Source organism: Kryptolebias marmoratus, linkage group LG19 (assembly GCF_001649575.2).
Source record: "Kryptolebias marmoratus isolate JLee-2015 linkage group LG19, ASM164957v2, whole genome shotgun sequence".
Classification (NCBI taxonomy): Eukaryota; Metazoa; Chordata; class Actinopteri; order Cyprinodontiformes; family Rivulidae; genus Kryptolebias; species Kryptolebias marmoratus.
The window spans coordinates 2,666,777-2,691,092 of record NC_051448.1 but is presented as its reverse complement, the minus strand read 5'-3'; the positions used below and the strand labels follow the sequence as shown (position 1 = coordinate 2,691,092).

The 24,316-nt window shown below is 40.1% G+C and overlaps 3 protein-coding genes across 3 annotated transcripts in view; 2 read left to right on the top strand and 1 right to left on the bottom strand.

Moving 5' to 3' along the window:
• The window catches only part of igf2r (insulin-like growth factor 2 receptor), a 40,236-nt gene extending 29,048 nt beyond the window's left edge, over positions 1-11,188 (bottom strand). The window contains exons 1-6 of the mRNA XM_017440087.3: positions 10,947-11,188; positions 8,440-8,579; positions 3,510-3,628; positions 1,892-1,990; positions 1,059-1,212; positions 67-178 (exon numbers count right to left, since the gene is read on the bottom strand). Coding sequence (XP_017295576.1) covers positions 67-178; positions 1,059-1,212; positions 1,892-1,990; positions 3,510-3,628; positions 8,440-8,579; positions 10,947-11,089 — 767 coding nt within the window. The 5' untranslated portion in view covers positions 11,090-11,188. The remainder of the gene's footprint in view (positions 1-66; positions 179-1,058; positions 1,213-1,891; positions 1,991-3,509; positions 3,629-8,439; positions 8,580-10,946) is intronic.
• Positions 11,189-12,372: 1,184 nt separating this feature from the next.
• LOC108250278 (astacin-like metalloendopeptidase) lies at positions 12,373-17,606 on the top strand. Its single transcript, XM_017440084.3, has 18 exons — positions 12,373-12,528; positions 12,611-12,652; positions 12,737-12,796; positions 12,928-12,978; positions 13,051-13,097; positions 13,196-13,265; positions 13,347-13,461; positions 14,023-14,240; positions 15,336-15,386; positions 15,459-15,500; positions 15,576-15,626; positions 15,735-15,785; positions 15,855-15,901; positions 16,045-16,114; positions 16,194-16,308; positions 17,002-17,174; positions 17,292-17,373; positions 17,478-17,606. The coding sequence occupies exons 1-18, from the start codon at positions 12,381-12,383 to the stop codon at positions 17,596-17,598; spliced, it is 1,554 nt and encodes a 517-aa protein (XP_017295573.2). The 5' UTR covers positions 12,373-12,380; the 3' UTR covers positions 17,599-17,606.
• Positions 17,607-19,854: 2,248 nt separating this feature from the next.
• Positions 19,855-24,316, top strand: ttll2 (tubulin tyrosine ligase-like family, member 2). Its single transcript, XM_025002505.2, has 3 exons — positions 19,855-20,142; positions 21,258-22,510; positions 22,626-24,316. Exons 1-3 carry the CDS (start codon positions 19,921-19,923, stop codon positions 22,939-22,941), a joined length of 1,791 nt encoding a protein of 596 aa, XP_024858273.1. The 5' UTR covers positions 19,855-19,920; the 3' UTR covers positions 22,942-24,316.

The window sequence follows — 24,316 nt, the reverse complement described above, 5'->3', positions numbered from 1 at the left end:
CCTACCCCGGTCTTAAACAGACGAAGCCATCAGAATAAAAACTGTTTGGGCCGATGAACCCGTTACCTCTCGCTGGACACCAGCTCCAGCTGCCGGGTCGGAGAGCCCATGCTGAAGGAGCCCTGCTTGGTGACGAGGCACGCCGCAGAGCCGTCTGGACACGATTTAACTGGACTGTCTGAGGGAGGGCGAATCAATATGAGAGGTTTAGATTCACGGAAAAGAAATCCTAACGTTCTGTTCAATGAGAACATGGTTACGGTGAAATTATAACCTCCAGCAGAGCGAATCAACCAAGAACAGAGTAAATACTGAAGCCAAATCATCAGAAATAAGACTTGAAATGGCTAAACAGTTTTATTGTTTGCATTTATGCTCCAAAAATATTGATAAATTTGTAATTTCCCACAGAAACAAGCTATTATACGCCATGTGTTCATCGTATGAAGAATCATTTAATCTCATGTTCTGATCTGCATCAACACTTTATATAAAGAGGTTTAGTTTCAAATGATTCGTTTTCTTTTCTGAAAGGTGCATTAAGACTTAATGGGTTTATTTTAATCAGCTAAATTTGTCAAACAGCCTCAGTTTGTTAAAAACATTCAAAGATGCAGTACTGGTGGTGTCGCTTTCTTTTATTATAACAATGTTTGCATTTAGTTTTCTTTACTTTGAAAATAGTGTGATGTTTGCTGCTTTTTGTTGGTGCTTTTTAATCACCTTCTTTAGCCTTCAGAGCAGAAAAGCCAATTAAATTTCTTTGTGTTTGAATGTGACAATAAATAAAGTGTTTGAGAAAACATCTACTGACGATTAAAGGCCATATCTAGTTTTAAAAACACAAACACTGTCCTATATGGAAACAGTGACTTGTTACCACTGATTTAAAATAAGAATAAGTAGAAAAAAACAATTCCCTTTTATTTCTTAGCCAGACTGTGATATTTCTGATTTCAGGACACTTCTCTTCTACTGTTCTGTTTCCATTTTCACCCCTCAGTAAGTCTTAAAAAGCCACAGGATTTCAAATCAGATCAGCCATCCATCCCATCCACCTTCGCTCTGGGACTTGCTGAGACTTCGGCAGAGGTTGATGTAGAAGTCGACGTCGTCGTCGTTCCCGTCGTCCACCAGGTATCCATCAGTCAGTTTGATCAGAGGGTTCAGGTCGTGCTTCTTACCGTCGGAGTCGAACACGTAGCAGGGCACCTGGTCGGAGAGGGGAAGCATTAATGCTGCACAGATGTCGTATTTATAGATGTTACGCAAAAACAGAGAAATTACATCCGTCAGGCCCTGCAGCAAGTTGTGATCTCTACTCTTGATGCAATTTCGACCAATCACCTTCACTTCCTGCCCATTTTCACTTCTTGAAATCCACACTTGCAGGATGAAAACTCGTCCTACACGAGGATGTCACGTCTGCCGTTAAATATTAAAGTGGTGAAAAACCGCTTTGCGCCATTAAAACAGTTTTTTCTCCTCCCTTCAGTCTGACTGAAGGGAGGAGAAAACGGCGTTTGCCGGCAGGAGGAAGTGTCACCTCAAACCAGAGATGACCCGTTTCTGCTGACAACAGAAATGTTTGCCATTCATTTGTTCTTTGCATGTTAAAGAAAAACAAAAACATTGCATTTTTGATTGCCACAGCAAGGATTAAAGATGGCTGAAGAGAACTGATGCTAAATGAGGAACGTTTTTCTCTCATTTATTCCACGCAGACTCGAACAATGTGACACCACGTGACCCGCCTTCAGTCGTAGGACTGGAAAGCTCTCTGCTTCCTGTCAGCTGGTTAATTGTTTCTGACGGTAAAAGATGTGACGCCGTGTTTATTCTTACAGAGAAACCTGAAGGCCGGCCGCCCACAGGAGGCCTCAGCACCTACCTCTTTGTGAGGCTTGAATTTGTCTCTCTTGCAGGCGGCGTAGGTCTTCCACTCGAAGTAATGAACACACTGAGACAAAGCCACGAACTCCGGGGTTCCCTGCGGACATGACGAAGAAAACCTGTTAAACCACGCTGCATGACATCAGCAGAATGTTTTTACAGTTTAACTTATTTCACACGTTTTATTAACCGTTCCAACGATAAAAAAAACACCAATTTGCTTTTAATGATCTTTAATTTACTTTAACATAAGTTCAGCTGAGCTCAGATATAATAGATCTTTCATTTCTCCTCTTCAGTCATCATTTCTTATCTTCTCAAAGATTAAAGTTCTCTTTGTGACTCGACAGGAAATGACAAATTAAAGCGAAACTGACGGTTCCTCATGAAACCGCAGAAACACGCTCCCCCTGAAGTGATCAGAAACATACGAGCAGACGGTCATTGTTCCACGTTATTTCCACTCATAGAGGCAAAGACTGCCGTCATGAAATACCGTTTTATCCAGGTGTTTATTTCAGTGAGACGCTCTTTAAGCTTTACGCCTGGAATCTTTCCTGCTTTTATCTTTATTGACATTTAAAAACAGATTGAGCGCAGATAACTGAAAGTGTTGTTTCCTTTAAGCACGCTTCAAATGAATGTTTAGCTTGTCGCTACACGGTACGATCAAGCAGAAATTATTTATTTTACCAATGAAGTGCAACAGGTTTTCACTTCGTTTCATGTCTATATATATATAAAAAATAAGCTTTTAAACATATTCAAATCTGCTAACCTTGAACCTTTCATTTAATCATTTAATGCTTAGGTTCATAAAAATGTGTGTAAATAACTCCAAGCAGGGCTGAGCGACAGTAAAGTCACAACATTGTAGCTCAGAAGTCTGAAAGTGTAACTTTTACAGAAACATCAGCAGACACGTGGTCATGCTGATCTGTGTGGTTTTTTTGCACACAGAGCGAGTAACAAAGCCTCTACCCACACACATCCTAACATTCAGAGCTGCCTACCTGTGACTGAATCAGCTTTAACTAATCTAACCACAACCGCCGACCTGACCTGTGGTGGACGAGTCTTTAGGACCGCCAGTCGATGCTCGCTGCACCACACGACTGAAATGTTCATTACTTGTTAAACGAGCAAACACAAATAAATATGTGACAGATTAACTTCTGCTGCTTCTAGAAACCTGTTGGTGTACATTCACTTCTTCCTCCGAGGCGTCAGGGCGTGCTTTAGAGAAACCAAACATGCTGGCCTACTTTAAGGAGCAAAAGTATGTCTGATATGCAAAACACACACTGGTCTGTATTCCTGACGGCTTCATTGCTCTGTAAACATATTTGTGTTTACAGAATTAGTAGTTGGTCCGTCATGAATGGTTGTTACTTTTTTCTGTTTGGACTCCTAACCTCAATTTAGCAACTCATTTACTCCAGTTGAGTTAAAAAAACACCCAATAAATGACCAAACTTGCGTCTGAGGAAGTGTCCATTCATGTGTTTGGTCACTTTATAAAGCTGTGAACCAACCAGGAGACGTGAAGAATAATCAAACCCAGTTTCAGTTTTCCGTCTGGCTCTGAGAAGCGTTTAGCGGGGCTCCAGTCTTACCATGGTCTTCCCGCACTGGAAGCTGATGCTGGACTGAATGTTGTTGCTGCTTCCGGGACAGTTCTTGGTGGTGTTGTAGTCCAGAACCGAACCGGTGAGCCTCTGCAGCGACAAGTCACCTGCGAAACAAAAACAGAGTCAATAAACGCTTCTAACATGGCTGCACATTCTGACAATGACGGATAAAAAAAAGATGAATATGATTGTTTTATAAGTTTGTTAATCCCGTTTCAACGCTTCCTAACTTTCCTGAAAAACTGAGCAATCTAATTTAATGCTGCATACATTGAAAAATACCCAATAATATACTATGTAAGATCTGTAAATGTTTCCAGCAAACATAAATGCACAGCCTTATTTTCCCCTGAAAGTCATCCAAACTGACAGTTTGTCAGAATGACGTTTTCAACCTTCCAACCTCCAGAGACAGAAGGAGTTTATTTTAACCACAGGGTCAGCACAGAGTCTTCATTAATCATCTCAATACTGACTGCAGTGAGAAATGTTGTGCATGTGAAGGTCCCGGCTGGATTTAAGATACGGGGAGTTAAAAAAACTTGCAGAAACTAAACTTCGGGACGAAGTGACGTTTTTAAACGTGACCTGATGTTGCTTCAAGCAAACAGGGAAGCATCACCTTCTTCTTGTTTAATTTCCAACATGACAAAACAAACAGCATGTCTGTCGACAGCTGTGACTGAGAAAGGTTTTATGGTTTTCCATGTGTGACCTTTGAACCCTGAGTCACGACAGGCTGCTATCACAAGACAACAATAAAGGAGAGTTACTGAACAACAAACTGACCTACTAACACATCTTTAAACACAGACAACAAGGTATTCTTCCAGTGAGTGATCAAAAAACAAGTTTAGAGACTCTCCCGCCGGACACTCCACCAGGGGTGCAGCGACATAGAGGCGTGTCCGTGGGTGATATCTGCGCTGCGACCAGCTGGTCTTCACCGCACACGTTTGTTTGGTTTTATGGTTTGACAAACCCAGGTTTGATGGCTGCTCTGCGGGGCATTTAAATGTCCCGTACTTCATGTGTTGCACCAAGTGAATCGACTGAAAGGGAACGTAATGTTGTCCGTAAACTACAGTTCCCTGAAGGAGCGGGACGAGGCATGGCTGCGCCGTCGCTCAGCTGGGTGAAGAGGCGGGGCCTGTCACCTGTCGCCATCACACCGTTAACCTAAAGGCGTGATTAGAGGTGATATCCCCTTCATGTGTTGTACCTCGTTCCTCTCCTTCAGGGATCAGTAGTTATACGGACAACATTACATCACATCGTGTCTTTTTCGCTTGTTTTCAAAAATCATAAAATAAGAACTAACTTTTTACTACTTTTTATTTTCATCCTGTATGGAAAGAAATCAGATCATCAGTGAGTATTTTTTTTCTAACTGTATAAACATGAATCTTTACTAAAAAAAGTGACACATGGGCATCATTTTTAAGTGTTTAATATCTTAAAATACATAAATATTTGTTCTATAGGTAATTAAATCTGAACCAGAGGACAAAAACTGGATTTAATCGACACAGCAGCGTGAACACTCTTTGCTGTTTTCATTCAGGCTGATGTCAGAACATCAGATCAGGACCTCCTGAGAGTCATCAATTCATCAGAAACATCTTCAACATGCAGGACATGAGGACCACCAAAAGTACTGATACTGATTATTACAGGATAGCTGGACAACAAACGCTTCACACGATTTTATAAAAACTAATTGCAGAAAGAAAAAATAACCTCCTAAAATGTAAAACTACCAAATTATGAACCAGTGAGTACAAAGAAGAGAGCGGTGGACCGACCGTACCTTAAAATACCTGCAGACGACTTATGGAGGTTTATGGAAACGAAACAGACTCTCGTCCTGAATCACCGCCGGGCAGGGTGGAGGAGATGTAGTGGTATGGGCTGCTCTCATTAGACCTGAGCTTAGTGAACCTTTTCAGGTTTAATATTTAAAATAAAACCTGCTGCAAGGACTGAGCAGCATTCAATGAGTCCACTTTTTTAAAATTCTGCATCAGATCCACAAAAAGTCATTTTACTGACGTTTAAAACTGGACGGTCAATTAGTTCTACTTAACTGTAGAAACTGGGAAAGAAAAGTAAGCTGTCTGTAATTAAGTTTCCTGATGTTTAACTAACAGGAAACACCGTCACCCTGAAGATTCAGACCTGAGGACAGGAATCTTGGTGTTTGCTGCTGAACTGTGGTTCAGAGGTGGGCGGACATCATGAATGAAGCCTCACAAGCAGAACTAAACCCAGAAGAGGCTGAGCTTCGTGTCTATTTATGTCGACTGAGACGACGTGTTCCTGGGTCACGTGATCAGTCAGCTCCAAATCATCTGACCGCTCTGCCTGTCGTTGACCTGTCCTCAAAGTCCAACAGCTTCACAGGTTTCTAAAAGCAACAACTTCAGCTGAGAGGCACCAAAACGCTCCTGTAACCAGGTGAAGGTTGTGACCTCAGACAGCAGCACGTGTTCTTCTTCTGAGACTAAAATAACTTTGAAGGCTTGGAGCAACTAAACAACAACAAGAGTAAGAGTTATTTATTTTAGCTGCTTTTTTAAGATTTCACAGGACAAATCATCAACACCTAAAATGATCACAGTGAGCTCGAGTGGAAATCCATCAAATCGAACGTTTCAGAAACAAAGTTCAGTTTTAATGCCGTGTTCATGTGGGAAGGCTTTTCAGTAAAACAATAAGGAAAAAAGACATTTTGTTTCCATTTATGCATTAATTGATCCTTTAAAGTCTCCACAGAAACTGAAACACCGACGCGTTTGTTAATGACTGATAATGGAAGCAGCACGCTTGACGTTTGTTTGCTAAAAACGCCTTAAATTAATGGTCCTCAAACCACAGGAGTCAAATGCTTGGAAATTCAACCTCAGGATTAAAAAAAAGAGCAGAAGAGCCAAAGATGAATTCATCTTTTTGACGTGAGAATAATAAAAAGACTGAGTTCATGCCACTAAAGTTAGATTAGATCATTAACAACAACTGAGAAAGAAATTGAGACGAAGGGAGTTTTCTTTCAGATGATTTATCATTTTAGAAATTCAGATGTTTCCTGACGTTTTTCTCACATCTGAGCAGTTATTTCCATCATCAATATGTTTTACTGCTATTATCTTCAAATTATGTTACTTTATTCTGATGAAGGAGACAAAAAAACAACAAATTGTTGACATATCAGCAAGAAAATACAGCTCTATTTTTCACTAAATTAATGGCTAACAGTGTGAAACTAAGAGAGCTCAGGAGAAGCTGAAACAGCCAGTATTTGGTATTTAAGGGCTGATATTAGAATAATTATTCATCTTTTTCTTTTAAAAAGAAATCCTCTAAGAGCTCCTGACTTACAGTAAACAGATCAGGGTTTGTTTTAGTGAAATAATTTGGGAGACAACAGGCTTGTTTCAAAGAGAGGAGGATGTTGCTGACACACAGGAGGAAGAGGAGGAGGAGACTGCCTGATCAGCACAGAGATCAGATCTCTGATGAAGCACTGAAAAGACGGATCAATACATCATCAGTTCGATAACTCGGTTAGCAATAAAAGCTCCTCTCGTCAGCATCAGAACTAAGACCGATTCCAGCATTAAAACCAAAAACACGTCAGGAAAAATATGTTTTATCTTCTGACAAACTCATAAACACCCTCAGAACAAGAATATACATGTTCAAATCCTCCATCTCAGAAGCTATAATAGCTCTGCTATTTAGTTACAGATTGATGGCATCTTTATGGACTTTTTTTTTTTAATGAAAAAAAAATCTATATTTTCACTTTTTTGCAGCCTGAGTTCACTGGCAGCACAGGTCACATTTTTCAGGAAACATAAGTACAGAAAAGTTTTGTTAAACTTAAATAAAGTGGGGTTAATTTCTGAGGCAAGGCAGAGATCTGACAAGGTTTCATGTTACAGGTAAATAAAGAGAAACTCTCACAGAGGATCATGTTTCCATCAGAAGCCGACTCCCATTGTTCGTGTAAACAAACCAACATGTGACTCCTGAGCGACGCGTCACGAGTCCTGATGCGTTTATACGCCTTTCAGGGCGTAAAGACTTTAAACACAGTCTTATTTTTCTTATTTACTGCTCACTTTAATAAGAGTGGGAATCTTTAGGAACCTCACATATAATTTCAAGGGGCTGAGATTTTAAAACAATCATCTTTAGACTTAAATAACTATGGCTTATTTACTTAAATAAACGCTGATTAATAATAAAAAGTGGACAATACGTGTCAAATAAACCTAATCATCACATGCTGCTGACTAACAGTTAGCGCAGATGCTAACTTAACATTGAAAACGCCATAGAGAAGCTAACGTGATTAGCATCGAGTTAATCACCGGAGAATTTATCCAAAAATAAGATGTTTCAAAGTCATTACTAAAGACAGGCATGTCGTGATAACTTCAGCTAGTTACAGACAGATGTTCTTCAGCGTTCAGAGAGAAAATAAAGGTGAAAAAGATGTGAAAACACAGCTTTACTGCAACATGTTTCCACTACAGGAAGCTACGGTGGCTCTGCTGGGACAAACAGCACCGAGCAGCAATGAGTCTCCTAAACTGACAGCAAAGATTAACAAAAGAGGTTATTTTGTTAAAATAAAATCAGAGTTTTTCATGGCCTAAAATTAGATTTTCACTCCAACCATGACAGTTTAAAGAGACTCGAGTCGAGCAGCTTTCAGTCCCGAGGATTCATTTGTCCTGAAGCTACGTTTTTTAACTCCCGTCTGTCACTTTCATCCAGTCGCAGAAACGTTCTCATGTCTGAACAGAATCCCAGCTTTTGTATTCGTCTCCTGTTCATCACGCCGTGCAGCACAAACCCGCCCGACTGAACCTGACGGCGCCAGTCGGGCGTGGGGGGGAGAACTCACCGACAGCCTGGTCCACGCCGCTGCTGAGGTTCCGAGCGCAGACCGCCACACCGGACCCGCAGCTGGTCGGTGGCGAGGACTCGCAGAGCCTCAGAGTGTATTTCACCTTGTTATCCTGATCCACAGCCTCCCAGTTATAACTGCATGACAAAAGAACAAAGAAATTACAAAAAAAGAAGGAAATAAATTTATGATCGAACGCAGAACAGGGTTTTGACTGCTTCGGACAGATTTCAGTTTTTATAGTTTTAGCTTACAAAACCCTGAAACAGCGAGATGCTTCTGAGCAACAGGAACTGTTTTTATAAAATCAAACACCGGCATGACTCTCAGCTACTACCACACCAAACTGTAGCTCAGTATCTGGAAAGTTTCAGCTGGTTTTGTGTTGGATAATGTCAATTAGCTGCGGCGACCATCTTGAATTAGTCTAACAAAGTAATCACTGGTTGAACATCTGCAACCGATTAACTTTTAAAATACCACCCAGGGGAGATATTCTGCTAACAGGCAGACAGGAAGTTACACAATCGCCCTCCTTTCATATCGGGAGTCGACAAAAATACCTGCAAAATATTTGATCTGGAAAAAAAACTTAATGTATGTCATCTTTTTTTTAGTGATTAGTACAGATTTGGTTCTTTTTTTATAGAATAAATCAATTAATTCCTGATAATCAGATTATCCTGATGATTCTGTCACAATGATGCATGGAAAATAATAAAATAAAGATCTAATAAAAGTTTATATGATTTAAATTTCCGCAGTTTTACACAGGAGAACTCTGAGTTTAACTCTGATAATAAAGTGTTTTATTCAGTGAAGTAAAAACACTTTTCCTGTTTCTGCATTTATTGTCCTTAAACTCACACCTTAAAGTTAATTATAAACCATTTCTCTTTATTTGCAGCTCTTTTGTAGAGCTAAAATGCAGCAGGTTGACGCTATTTAACTGATCATTTCTGTCTGAGTGCTGAGTCAATATTTAAACACCAGCTGCAGAAGCAGAGCTCCGCCGAATGAAAACAAACAGCATGAAAAAGATAAAGTTTATATTAATTTTCTATGCTTTTATTTTGCCTTTTAAAATAATCGTAGTAGTTTTTAAGAATTGATCAGAACAGCTAAAATTGAACTGTCTTTTATCCAATTTTATTTTCATGTAAACATTCGGCTTGTTCAGGAGATGGCTGCTGCGACAGAGTTCTTTAAACTTTTACACTTTTCTAAATATTAAACTTCATTTAAAAATATTTCCCTAACTGGCTCTATTTTTGTCTTCTTATGCCACGATTGGCTTTTAGCTACTGTTCTGCTACTTTCAGCTAGCCTTCACCTACTTTAATGTTTAGCTAGCTCTTTGTTCATTTTAGCATCATGCAAGCCTTTAACTACTTTTAGCTTCTAGATAACCTCTTGCTACTTTCAGGTAGTATTTTACTGTCTGTAGCTTTCAGCTAACCTTTAGCTACTTTTACTACTTTCAGCTACTGTCAGCTTCCTGTTACTTTTAGCTACTGTTCTCCTAAATCCAAAAAAGGTTAAGAAAAAACTTAAAACAACTAGACTTCTATTCTGCAGCTGAAGAGGTTTCGCTTCTCATCTGAGGAGCTTTCTCAATTAAAAGCTAGTCTTCTGCTACTATTAGCTTTCAGCTGATGTTCTGCTACTTTTGGCTTTATCTAGTGCTCTGTTTTTAGCTAGCATTCTGCAACATTAGCTAGTGCTCTGCTTTTAGCTAGTCTTCTGCTTTTAGCTAGCGTTCTCCTACAATTAGCTAGCATTCTCCTTGTTTTAGCTAGTGTTTTGCTACTTTTGGCTTTCAGCTGATGTTCTGCTACTTACAGCTTTTAGCTAGTCTGCTTCTTTTAGCTTTAAGAACATGGTTTCAGCTTCTGTTTTGATTTTTCAGCGCTGTGAGTTTTCCTTGTGTTTGAAAAGGTTTTTATAAATAAAGTTGAATTGAAACAACAAAAACACTCCTCTGAAAACGGTGGAGAAGCGGACTGAGAGCAGCCAAAGTAAAACATTACAGACCCTCAGAAAGCCCGGAGAAACACAGATAAACTCTTTAAATGATGTTTTATAAATAATTAAAGGTTGGACTGTTTATCTGGGCCACTCGGCAGAGCCTGAATCAGTTAACCTTTGACCTTTCTGACTCAGAGCTCACCTTCTTCCTCGAAGTCAGCTGAGCTAAACTAAAAGGGAACCGCTGCTGCAGGTTCATGCTGTCTGACTCGGCTCGGTTCGACGGTTCTGTCGGACCGCAGCTCGACACTTAAAGTTGAACTGTAACCAAACAAAGAGCTGACGGTGTCTCTGATTCTAGCTCGAGATAAAACGCCGAAACGTCGCGTGACCGAAGAGGCGCGAGGCATGAAATTAGCATTTTTAGCACCAACTGACGGACCCGTTTCTGAGCCCAAACGACCCGTTTGTAAGAACCGAACCGACTCGGGCTGTTTTTAGCTGCGGCGTTTTCTGTCAGGAGGTGTGTTTGTTACCTGCAGAGGTCCTGGTACCACGGGCTGCCGCCGCTGCCGTCTCCCTCCGCTCCGGACCGAACCAGCAGGCAGCCCAGACAGGCTCCGAACCACAACGCCAGCCTCAGAGACCCGCGGCGGGTCGGTTTGTCCCGAAAAAACATGTTTTTACCGCGCTGGATTCTGGCTGTGGAGCCCAATTAGGACGACATGATACAGCAGAGACTCAGCTCTGAGCCGAACCAGTAGGAAGTGACTGCGTCACATGACAGGACGTCACGTGACTCTCAGAGTGCTGACTGAGGGCGCATTCAGGGCCTGTGGGAAAAATAAACACTAGTCGGACTTTCAGTTCCTGCTAAAGAAAATCTTGGATTTTACAGATTTTATCAATATAACTTTAAATAATGGGACCCCCTTTGTTATTTCCTGATATTATGAGTAGCAAGTTTTGACTAACAGCTGTTAAAGGTTGTAAGTGTCATCCATTCATCCATCCATCTAATTCAATTCAATTCAAAAATACTTTATTAATCCAAAAGGGAAATTAACTAATAACCATCCATCCACCCATTTTAACCCACTTTTTTGTGGTTGAGTTTTTCAAAAACGTCATTATTTGCTGTTCATCATAGCCCCTGAATGCAGCATGACTGAAACCAAAGGATCAGCATAACTTATTAAATTAAACTTTCTTGCCTCATCCCACTCTAATCCTTTATTCCACATTTATATGAGTATTGTGCCCATATTAGCACAGTTTAATGGTGATTTTGGAGAAATTATCCCTGACAAAAATCCAACTGAACTGTTGAACTCCAGCTTGTGCTCTCTAACGCCACCTAGTGTTCATGTGGAAGAAGCACAGCAATCTTCAGATAAAAAAGCTGTGCTTTTATGATCACAGCCACATTCCTAAATACTGAGAACTTCCAGGCAGAATTTAATTTCTATTGGCTGATTTATTTTTGTTTACACTGTAATTTCACTGGAAACCAACGTTGCACCATAATGACAAGAAATGAGAAAACAAGTAGATAATTTTAGAATAAAACCTACATAACCAGAATAAGTTATGGAGAGAAATTAGAGCCATTTTGGTCAAACCTTAAAAAATAACATTATGACCAATATCATGCAATGAGAGTATGTTCTCGGGATGACTCTCAGCTACTACCTTGTGATATTTTAACCCATTTAATCTGTACAACTGAGTAACAAACACTTTTGTTGTGTAATCTTGATTCATATTGACTCTAAAAGTTAATCATTTCATTCATATCCGTCCAGCGTGTTGAGGGACACTTTCCTGACGGTGCAGAGAGATAAACACACAAATAAAAACCTTATCCTCTTCACTTTGTGTTCAGATACGTTAACCCTGACGATGAAGCAGCTCCGCCTCAGGCTCAAACTTCAGGAGGAGAATCAGTGGAAGTGATCTCAGCTGTTCGGATGATTTGCAGCAGCTGCTTTTCAGATTTAAATCTGAGTACCAGCAGCAGAGGAGCAGTTTATCTCCCCCTCTTTTATAAATTTTATTTTAATAGCATGTTGCTGCCTTGTTTGATGTGGCTGCTGGTTTTCTGCAGCTTGTCAACAGGTAAACACTCAAACAGTTCATCTCACATCTTCCACCAAGTCCTGGAAATATATATATAATTTTATTTTTGTGCCTTTTATAGGTGTTCCTGTCAGATCAGCAAAGGAAGCTGCCTCTGCCTCAGGTTGACCCTCTCTGCATTTATGTACACATCTTTACTTTATAATACCAATCCTAGTTTAACAAAGGATTTAATTTCTTTCTGTAGGAAATGTTTCTACAGCTCCTGTAGTTGACATTCCCTCAGCTGCGAATCAGACTGCAGAAGGTGGGTTAGTTTGAGCTTTTATAAATGCACAAACATCCAGAATAAAACCAGCTGTGCTTCATCTTTTTGTGTTAATTAAACTGAAGTATTCTCCTAAAGTATTTAATTTTATTGGCTTTTTGTTGGAGCAGTGGCCTCAGAGCCTGGAGTTTCACGTAACGTGAGCGGAGAGACACTGGAAGGTAAAATCTGTACATTAATTCACTTTTCTTTTTTTTAATAAACGTGTCTAAGGTTTGTACTTGTATTTATAGATCTACAAATGGATATGCCAGTTGACGAGGGAGACATTTTATTAACGGTAAGATGAATGACTGAAACAAGTTTAAAATAAGTAATTATTTAATAAAATGAGCCTTTTTAAAGAGCAGTAAGTCCTAAATGTCTCTGAGCTAACAGGAGGACAGGAACGCCGTGAGCAGGGTGTGGTCAAACGCTGTTGCCCCTTACATCATCTCTCCAAATGTTGGTACGTCGAGGATTAGCTGAGTGTTTATCATCCAATAATTTTTTTACAAACACCTTTAAAGTCTTCTCTCGCCTCAAACAGCTCATCGAACGGCGGATATCGAGAAGGCTTTCAGGATGATAACATCCTCCACCTGCATTCGCTTCAAGAAGCGCACGGATGAACCGGACTACATCAATATTAGGAAAAGAAAAGGGTGAGGTTTTATATTCTTTAACTACTCAAACACAATCATGAAGCAGTGTTTTGTTTTTTTCCTCCCCTCCAAACATCCTAATGCTTTTTCTTAAGGTTGTTTATTTCTGTAAGTAACTACATCTTGGTTTTGCAAAACATCCTGTATAAAAAGTGAAACCTTTTGGTCCAAACGGTCCTGTCAGGGATGAAGATGGAACAGTGCAGAAAAGGAGGGATGCTGAACTTTTTAACATGGTGATACTGATGTAAAACACTTTAAAAGGAGGGGGGTCTGTTGGTACTAAGTTTAAGATGTTTCTAATAACTGGTATAATAAAAATATTTGCCATGTCAAACATCCTTTAATTTGAAATCGTACCTCATTTTAAACCTGACTCTGTACACATTAGCCCAGTCTGTCCTTGAACTCCAGTCTTTTTGCTCTGCGCTGCCATCTAGTGTTCAGGAGAACAAACCCAGAGGAGGGGGGGATTATTCAGAGGGAAACTCAAAACTGTATCTGCATCACGATGAACTCATTAAACAGGATCAGGTAATTTTTTTGTACCCTGTCTTCAAGCTGTAGATTTGTCCCAGCTGGAATCTGCCTGATGGTGCAGGAGATGACGGGGTTATCCGTTATGATCATCTTCAGGATTGTCCTCTCAGCTACGGTCTCTGAGTCCACCTCATCACAGAACATGACCTCACCAGTCTTTCTTCTTGTGGTTTCCTCTCCAACACAGACTGATAAACATGAGCAGAAAGTACAGATGTCTTCCTGTGGAGTGTCTCCATGAACACAGGTCCAGTTTGTCATCCAGCTGCAGACCCAGATGTTTAAAGCTCCTGACCTCCATGGGCTGTAGGTGAGGCTTGTTCCTCAGGAAGTCCACCGTCTCCTTGGGTTCAGTTTGTGTACTCTGCAGAAACTGAGAAAAGTGTTTGTTTACTCGAGGTGGTAAGAATAATAAAGTGTGTTTCTTACTTTATGAGAAACTCAAGTGCAGAAGTCCTGTGAAGTGCACAAATTTCCACACCAGTGGAACAACTAAACATTTCTGCATCATTAAAGGATCGCATGTTGGAGCTTTCATTGTTTAATCCTTTAAGAACTTATTACTGTGTTAAATTACCTTGGTTTGTGTCTGTCTGCTTGTTTGTTGCTTTCCTTTTCCTTTTTTTACATTTTGTTTGCATCTGGTGTAAAGAACCTTGTTACACTTGATGTATGAAAGGTGCTTTATAAATAAAGTTTGACTGGTATGTGTCGCTGAGTTATAGGTGTTTGATCATATTACACGAAAAACAAAAAACACAAATATGTCCGTCCTGAATCCTCACAGTCCACGACTGCTTAGAGCACTGGTGTCCAATCCTGGTCCTCGAGGGCCCCAATCCTGCATGTTTTCCTTGTTCCTCTGCTCCAACACACCTGATTTGAATCAATGGGTGATTAACAGGCTTCTGCAGAACATGAAGAGGGGATTTAACCTCTGAATCAAGTGTGTTGGAGCAGGGAAACAAGGAAAACATGCAGGATAGTGGCCCTCCAGGACCAGGATTGGCCACCCCTGGCTTAGAGCAATGGTGTCCAATCCTGGTCCTCTATCCTGCATGTTTTACATGTTTTTTTCTGCTCCAACATCCGAGTCAGTGGTTGAATTACCTTTTCATTCAATTCAGGTGTGTTGGAGCAAACATGGAGGATCATGGCCCTCGAGGACCAGGAAACCACCAGCTTCAGGAAAATAACTTTAAGTGCAGCATGAGAATCAGTGGAAGTGATGTCAGCTGTTCAGATGACTGATGGCAGACAGCCGTCATATTTAAACCCAAACACCAGCACTAGGTGCAGTTTTCCCCTCTTCTTTGTTTTTTAAAACAAAAAAATGTTGCTGCCTTGTTTGATGTGGCTGCTGGGTTTCTGCAGCTTGTCAGCAGGTAAACAAGCAAACATTTTAACTCAACTGGTTTTGTTAAACTCTGATTTATTGTCTTTTTATACCTTGGCAGGTGTTCCAGTCAGCTCAACAAAGGGAGCTGCTTCTGCCTCAGGTTGGCTCTGGTTGTTTTTATGTGAGCTTTTTAATTCTGTAACAGTTTAATAAGAAATTACTTTTATTTCTCTAGGAAATGAAACTGTTTCTGTGCTTCACCCAGCTGTAAACCAGACTTCAGGAGGTAGGACTTACTTTTATTAATGATCAAAAGCTCAAGCACTGGAGAAATTAAGCTTTTTGTGTCTTTTGGTTTTCTAAAATGTGAAATTTCATCTTGCCTCGGGTGCAGAGGCATCGATGCTTGGAGCGTCTCAGAATGTGAGCGCAGAGACCGTAGCAGGTAAACCTATGTTTTTCAAGTTTTTGTTTAAATTCTGTAGATTAACCCTTCATTTTAAACTCATTACAGAGATTCAGAGTGACATGCCAGTTCAAGAGGGAGACTTACTGATCGGGGTGAGAAACTTCATACCTCACAACGAGGAAGTATTTCCTTTACTGGTGTCAGAATGAATCCTGTTTAATGTGATCCTAATTATCTAAACCATGAATGTGGAGTTAAATTTAAAGGCTAGTGACTCTTAAATGTGAACATGCAGGAAGACAGGAATGCTGTGAACATGGTGTGGTCAAACGGGGTTGTCCCTTATGTCATCAGTCCAGAATTAGGTGGGTTGCTGTCGATCAAACTAATGTTTGAGGCCCCCTCTCATAAAACCTAATTTTTTATTTCCTCTAACTCAAACAGCTCATCGAATGGGGGAGATCCTGCAAGCTTTCAACATGATCATGATGTTCACGTGTATCACTTTCCAACCACACACAAATGAGCTGAACTACATTGAAATTAAGGACGGGAGAGGGTGAGCTTTTAAAGTCATGTCTATATGCAAAGAACAGGCCTCTATCTTTTAAGAAGTTGTCTTTAAAATGGCATTAAAGGTAATCAAAGTATGAAATGGAACCTGAACTGTACCAAATGGTGCAGTCTGAAAGCATTTACTCCAGTAGTTTTCAGATTTCTTGAAATGCAGGTCCACACTCGGCGTAAACAAAGCAATCTGCTGAATCCACCAAAAAACACGTGGAAGCTTGAGTCAAAACTAACCTACATTAGAATGGCTGTAGTCTGTAAGGTAAACAAATATGGCCGACTCAGACAGCGAGGACATTTAGGTGGAAATTGGTAAATTTGAAAGAAAACTAAATGGCTAAAATTGAGTGTCATAAAGACGGAGCTTGGCATTAAAACACATGCAGCTTCTGACAGCCTGCTAGGTTTACGTCTTTAACTCCAGTCTAACATGTTTTACTCAACAAATACTAACATAAATGGATCAATTGTCAGACGGCTCTGCCATGAACGCTAACATTGACTTCCTTGGTCACTTCAATTGTTTCTATTGCGAAGACGCACGGAAACTGGCAGCCATTTCAATCTATGGTTGTGGATTTTTGGCTGGTAGAGATGAAAGTTGCTAATTAAATGTAAACCAGCTGGGTGAGGATGAGCCCCACAGGACTCTGGATAATCTGGTTTCTTGTTGGAACTCCAGCTGTGCGTCCATGGTTGGCTGCAGTGGCGGTTCCCAGCCGGTGTACTTCGACAGCACGTGTTCTAAGGGGAACCTGTGCCACGAACTCATTCACACCCTGGGGTTGTACCACGAACACACCCGTCAGGACCGGGATCAGTACATCACCATCAACTGGCCAAATATCCTACCAGGTAAACCCTCTGGGTTTTCAGCTGGCTCCCCCGTTCTACATGATGACTTGGAATAATCCAATTCTCTGTAATGATGTGACTTAATTTGCCAGAGATGCTTTGTTTCTTGTTTTTTAGGCAAAAAAGGAAACTTTGAGATTAAATCAGGAAACACTCTGAACCTGCCTTATGACTATGACTCTATAATGCATTATGGACCGTAAGTTTTAACGTATTCTGACTTAACCAGATGCAACCCTTTCAGTGTATGTGAGCCGTTCTGTACTGTATTTGTTTCCCTGCTGAACTCTCTTGTTGTTTCAGGGCTTTCTTCAGTGTTGATGGAACTCCAACGATCATGACCAAAGGAGGGTGGAATATTGGTCAACGGCAACAACTGAGCCAACTGGATATCCAGAAACTGAACGCGCTCTACCACTGCTGAAAGTGACAAACGCAGGTTTACTTTCCTGTCAGATGGGATGACTGATGGCTAAATGTATTAAGCTGTAGTGAAGTAATGACACGTTTCTTCTTTCAGATGATTCAAAGTGAGATGGTGTGAAGCTACACCACCGCTGCACATCAGGGAGATTTAATAAAGATGTTAAACTACCTTGAGTTTATTCTTTCACTGGAGGATTCTAGAAGGTTTATCCACAACTAAGTTAATTTGCCCAGGAGAAAATCAGTTTTTAGTTCCAGAACTGTTTGTTAAATACAGAACATCTTACCCTGAGTGAAGGGTGTGCACAATAAGACAACCATGATGCTTGAAACTTTTCTGGAACGAAAACCACAGATTTTTCTGAACTCCATTTCACTAATCCCTCTTCCTGAAATGATTCCTTTGGTTCATACCGTCTACAATGAAAATGTAATCTATGCTTTGAGTTTTTTATGGTATTTTTCTACTAGGGCTGAACAGTAGTTAAAATTAAAAAAAAACTTGCAATTTTATAAATTGCAATAAACCCACTTTTCCCAACTTCTGTCATCAAGGCCAGTGGGAATCTGTTGGATTGACCAAAAAAATTAGTGGAAAACATGAATGCAGGATACTTAATATATACAATAACTGTCTGAGCTGTTGCACTCCTTTGCAATATTGGTAAATATGTGATTCTTTTGTGCAGCCTTTGTTTCAATGTTCTTATTTGGGGGGTGTCTATCTTAGAGGGTTAAAAGCGGTCTTGGCGCTCTGAAAGGCTGTGACTGGAACGCCATCGTGGACAGCTGATGCCTGGTTTCCTCTGTGGGAGGAGCTCTGAGAGCTGGCAGCCTTCAGCTCTGTAAGGTGAGCAAAGAAGACAGGTGTCTACCTGACAGAAGGAGTGATCAGTTTGAGGTAAAACAAATTTGGTTTTTGTCTTGTGGGCATTAATTTAACCCTTTTCTGCTTTACAAGCTTCATTTTAAACAATGGGGTGTCTTTACATTTGAAAAAGCCTCTAAAATTAAATTCAAATGCAGTTTAATTCTTACATGTGGGATAAAATGAGCCTCTTAGATTTGTGCGTTTAACCAAACTTTCTGTGTGTGAGCATCTGTCTGAAATGCTGCCCTTTATTTTAACCTCTGCAGACATTTTCAGCTAATGAATAATTCGACATGTTAGTAAGCATGTTGGCAGTCTGATCCTTTCTCGGCGCTGATGGGTCAACAAAGTGTCAGGTTTGTTTGGGCTTCTCAGATTTACAATCTAAAGGCTTCAGTTCACAGACGGACGAGCAGCCAGGGAGGTAAAATGTTTGTTTTTATTAATACTGAAGGCAGCTCAACTTTCCAGCTTACAGAATCATTTAGGATGAAGTTAAATCATCTGAGAATTTAATTTTCACTGATTCTGTGATTACCATGGTGCTCGTTTTCATCCCGTAACAATTAGTCACAACAATATTCACTTTTTATCACTAAAATCAGATACAGGAATAAATTCTTGGGTTTAAAAGTTGATTTATCCTCATAAAGAACTTAAGTTCTGTGTAAAATTGAATTTTTTTAAGTGAAATAGATAAATTTCCCAAGACATGAATGCAAGTTTATCAGATTAAACCAGTCCTTATTTAATGTATATTATTAGGCTTTTTGGAGAGGTTAGGAAGTGACATTTTTAGATTTAAATTTCAAACTGCAGCCCGATTAAACGTGATGGAGGTAAAATTACAAACCAGTCCAGTCTTCTGTAACCTTGTAAAAAACAGAAGCAGCTTAACTTTATTCACATAATAAAGTGCCACTGTGACCTCCAGGTGGCTATAATGATTGTGTACTAAATTAGCTTTAGGAAATAAAATGTTTTATTCTTATTTCATACTGAGAACTAAAACTGCCACAATGCAATAAATTAATTAGTAAAATGTGTCATTTATTGATTAAAACTGACTGTAAATACAATAAATGAACACAAACATGTAAAAATATCCCGAAGGCCCTCAGACACATCAGTCAAAGAAAATCTGATTTAATTCTCATTCTGATGAATTTTGGACCGCAGCACTTTGGACTATCTGGTTTCAAAGGAAAGTTATAAATGTTTATTTATGATGGACATTTGAGTCTTTATGACGTGTTGTTCAGATTGAATTGTCCTCCTGGTTTGCTGTGGATTTGTCTCAGTTTGCAGTAGAGTTGTAAATGTGTAAACTGCATCTGAGTGGGTTTCTTTACAAACCATGGGTCTCAATAAGATGACTGTGAAAACCTGTGTCACACCTTGTCATCTCACACATCAACTTTTTATGTGAACGATGGTCCTGGAAGCTGCATGGCCGCCTCGCTGGTGTTCCGACTGCATGACAGAGGTCCGGAGTTGGTGAGAGAAGTGCTCCTGGAGCGAGGATGGGAGGAGTATGATGGCAGGAAGCAGGAGGAGGAAGACTGGAACCTCTACTGGAGGGGGTCTACGTTTCGCAGCTCAGAGTATCACAACCTGCTGCCATGGCAACGCCTCAACCACCATCCCAAAACTGCTGGCATCACACGCAAGGTGACACCCTGACATATGGTACCCTAAGATTTAGAAATTATATTACTGAGGAAGTTTACTCACTGGAACATTTGGCTTCCGAATATCTGGTTATTATTATTATTATAATATATATATTTTTAAATGTAGCGGAACCTGAAACCCTGGAAAACACAGGTGGACAAAATAATAATCTCCATCTCGCTCTAAAAAAACAAATCTTGAGGCTAAATAAATGTTCTGGGCATCAAAATTTAAAGATTTGGATTAAACTAGCTCTCAAGTTTTATCTGTTGTGTGAGACTGAGAATAAAAAAAGTTTTAAATGTTTTTGTTTTTACCCAAACTCTGAAATCCAAACATTTTGTCAGTTCAGGTGTTTCGTCTGAGGAGAAAGGAAGAATACTTTACAAAAGTCAATTATCCACAAATCAACAAATTCAGCTGTAGTATATGTTGTCAAACAACATATGTTGTATAAGTAGTATATGTTGTCAGACAACATATACTACTTTTTATTATGTGGTATAAACATGTAGTTTATAAAATGTCCTGTTTAATTAAAGCTGTGTTCACACTAACATGGATATTAGGCAGAACAAACTTTTTTTTGGCTTCTTGTGCTCTTTTTATTCTCATGTAAACGGTGTTTTTGTTGAGAAAATCTGAGCTCCTAAAATCCTCTAAAACAATTTAAGAATTAAAAAAAAAAATTGTGTATTTGTGTGTACTTGACAAACTGAGAAATTGGAGAAATGATAATGTTACTTATTTTATGCTACAAACTACAAAAAAAGCATGTCATATTTATACATTTTACATTCTTCCTGATTACTGAAAGTAAATCATACACTATATAATGAACTACGATAACATTTATAATTGTTTGTCATTATTTTCCATTTTACTGCCAAATGCTCTGCAGGCATTAGATGTTGTCTGGAGGCAGATATTTTATATTAACTGGAAGGAAAACTGCTTTAAAAACACGCAGAGTAGCGTAGTCAAACACCTTTTATAACCACGGTAAAAGCAGGTATAAATAAATAAATATGAAAGACAAATGCAGAAGGTTTGTAAAGAAAAACAATCCAAAAGCCAAATGTAAGTGGTTTAGTTTGTCTTTCTTGTTTAAGGACTCTTTAGTTCGTAACCTGAGGAGAATGAGGGCCACGTTTGGTTCGTCTCTCTACGACTTCAGTCCCACCACCTTCATCCTTCCCAACGACTTCACCCGCTTCCTGGCCGAGTTCAACAAACTGCGCCTCACCAGTGGACCGGCGGTCTACTGGATCTGTAAGCCCGTGGATCTGTCCAGAGGTCGAGGGATTTTCATCTTTGAGGATATTAAGGACTTGGTCTACGACTGCTCTGTAATCGTTCAGAGGTACATCAGCAGCCCTTTGCTGATATCAGGCTATAAGTTTGACTTGAGGATCTATGTGTGCGTGAAAAGCTTCCATCCACTAACTGTTTATATCCACCAAGAGGGTCTGGTGCGTTTCGCCACAGAGAAGTACAACCTCACATCTCTGAGTAACCTGTTCGCTCACCTCACCAACACCAGCATCAACAAGTTTGGTCCTTTCTATAAATCTGAAAAGGGCAGGGTGGGTCAGGGATGCAAATGGACCATGAGCAAGTTCAGGCATTTCCTTCGGAGCCAAGACATCAACGAGGTTTTCCTGTGGCAGAGGATCAACAACATCATCACACTGACCCTCCTGACCATCGCTCCGACTGTGCCGTCCTGTCCGAACTGCGTGGAGCTCTTTGGCTTCGACGTCCTTATTGACAGCAAGTTTAAACCCTGGCTGCTGGAGGTCAACTACAGTCCTGCTCTGACTCTGGACTGCCAAGCTGACGTCTCGGTGAAGAAGGGGCTAATTGGTGATCTGATCGATCTGATGAACTATACGTCGACTGACAGTTTAAGGGTCAGAGCTTATCAGAAACACAGACACAGGCAGCCCTGTTTTAATACTTTACCTCTACTTTCCACATTAAAACAAAACAGAATTCAAAAGAAGAAGAAACATAAAAAAACCTCACAAACTCGGCCTGTGAAGACAAATCAATCCCGACATTTTGCTGTAGCTGATAACCAAAGATACCTCCCCCCTGTTGCTGCCAGGTACAGATCTGTCAACACAAACAAGACCTTAAACTGGATACTCGGCCCACATTCAAAGACAAATGAGTCTGTGGTGAACAGACAGACGAGTCCAGCTCTAACAGCATGCCAGATAAAAAAAGGCCTTCAAGATCCTGAGGTTAGAAACCACAACAACACTGAAATGGAGCTCTCAGAGGAGGCTCCTGATACTTTGAGCAGGGGATCAAAGTTCAGAGCTTCGGCTGATTCCTGGAGGCTCCCAAACATTTCCAGGTATTTAAAGTAGACACACAGCCCTTTGGTGTTGTGTTGCTGTAGCTCCTTCTTTGCCTGTTGTTAAGGTTAAAGAATTCAAAATCATTCTTTCCTCTCAAATCTTTGTCCACAGAGGGAGTCAGGGACCCATAAAGAGCCGTGTTGGTGGACCTGCAGCCCTGAATGCCCAACATATTCCTCCAGTCAGAGTTGGAGGCTTCATCCGGACATTCCCATTTAACGCAGCCACCCTGAAGGCCTCGCAGCACGAACCAGATGTTACAACCATCATACAGGAGCTGCAGAAGCTGACGGGTCGCTTAGCTTCATGCCAACTGAGTGAAAACATGAGGACAAGAGAGGAATCTGCTGGTAAAGACTGCTTTGGTTCACTGCTGTGGGGTCCCAAAGATCCATCGATGCTCGGCCGGTGTTTCAAACCGTCTTAGTTCACATGCAGACTACAAAACTGTGAAAATGATCTCAGATGATGTCATACATATTAAGGTTTTACGAGAAGATCTAGAAAAAAGGTGCAAATGTGACAGATTAAACAATAAAAGCCAGGTGTAAAAGCACAGATATGCCATGACACAAAAACATCATATCATCAAAACAAATCCAATAAGGAAAGCCTAAAAAAAAATTAGCTAATTGTTTTGGAGTGTTTCAGTATTTCCATTATCTTTCTGATTACAGGCTTTGCTCAGATATTTTTGTGTTTTTATAGCTAACACATCATTTGTGTATGCCCAAAGGTTCCTGTAAATAAGTCTGGAGAAACCACCACTGCGTCATGTACCTTTTAATGAATGAGTCAAACTGATCAGTCATTCAGATTCCTGCAAATTAAAGAGAGTTTCCAGTAAAGAGGACAACTGGGATCACCAAACACGATGTTTATTCAGCTTCCCAGATCAGAAATGTGTCCTACATGACAAAGAAGGTGACGTCTTTGGGATCTGATTCCTCCTAAAGTCCATCATTTCCATCAGGATTAGAGAAGGATTGTTTAAACTAAACGTCTTGACTTTTGCCACATTTAATCCTGTGACCTAGGCGAGTAAGATGCAGGAAGTTTGTCAGATAAAATCAGGTTTGTGCAGTGTCTGAGCCGGCGTATTGAGTTGCACTTGATAAACATGTCATGAGGCCAGTCTGTGCGCTGGCACCATCTTTTGTTTGTCCTCATTAATTATTGCCAGGGTGCTTAAAGACCTCTTAGCAGACACAAAGGTGAATTCTCACAATTCTCCATCAAACAAAACTAAAAAAATATCAGTTTAAACTGCAGCACAGTGCACACTTACGACCCATTAGAAGAAATGCAGTTTGTTTAATGCATTTCCTGGCTTTTATGGCTTTTAGGACTAAACACTCACTAATACTTAATGGTAAATCTTGAGCATTATTACATTATAAATGCTTAAAAATTTCTCTAAAGACATTCATGAATTGAATTTGCGGCCCTTCCCAGTATTTCTGTCAATATCTGATTAAACCCGGAGCCAACGGAGGGCAGTGAGTCGTCAGCAGGAAACAAAGACAGAACATTTAAACTGAGACCATAAAGAGTCCACGGCTTCCTAAAAGGCCCAAAGTGACGAGCATCAGAGATCACAGAGAGATGTGGTTTACTAATGGCTTTTTAGAAACTAATTGGCCTCTCTGTGTGATGTAAGTACAGCTCATCCTAATGTCTGAACAGTTTAATCAAATATTGATTCTTAGACTTTATGAAACATTGTGAAGAAAACACTTTTATGAACAAATATGTTCTTGTGGCAGATTGGACTAAAAAAAATATTAAATTACTAACACATT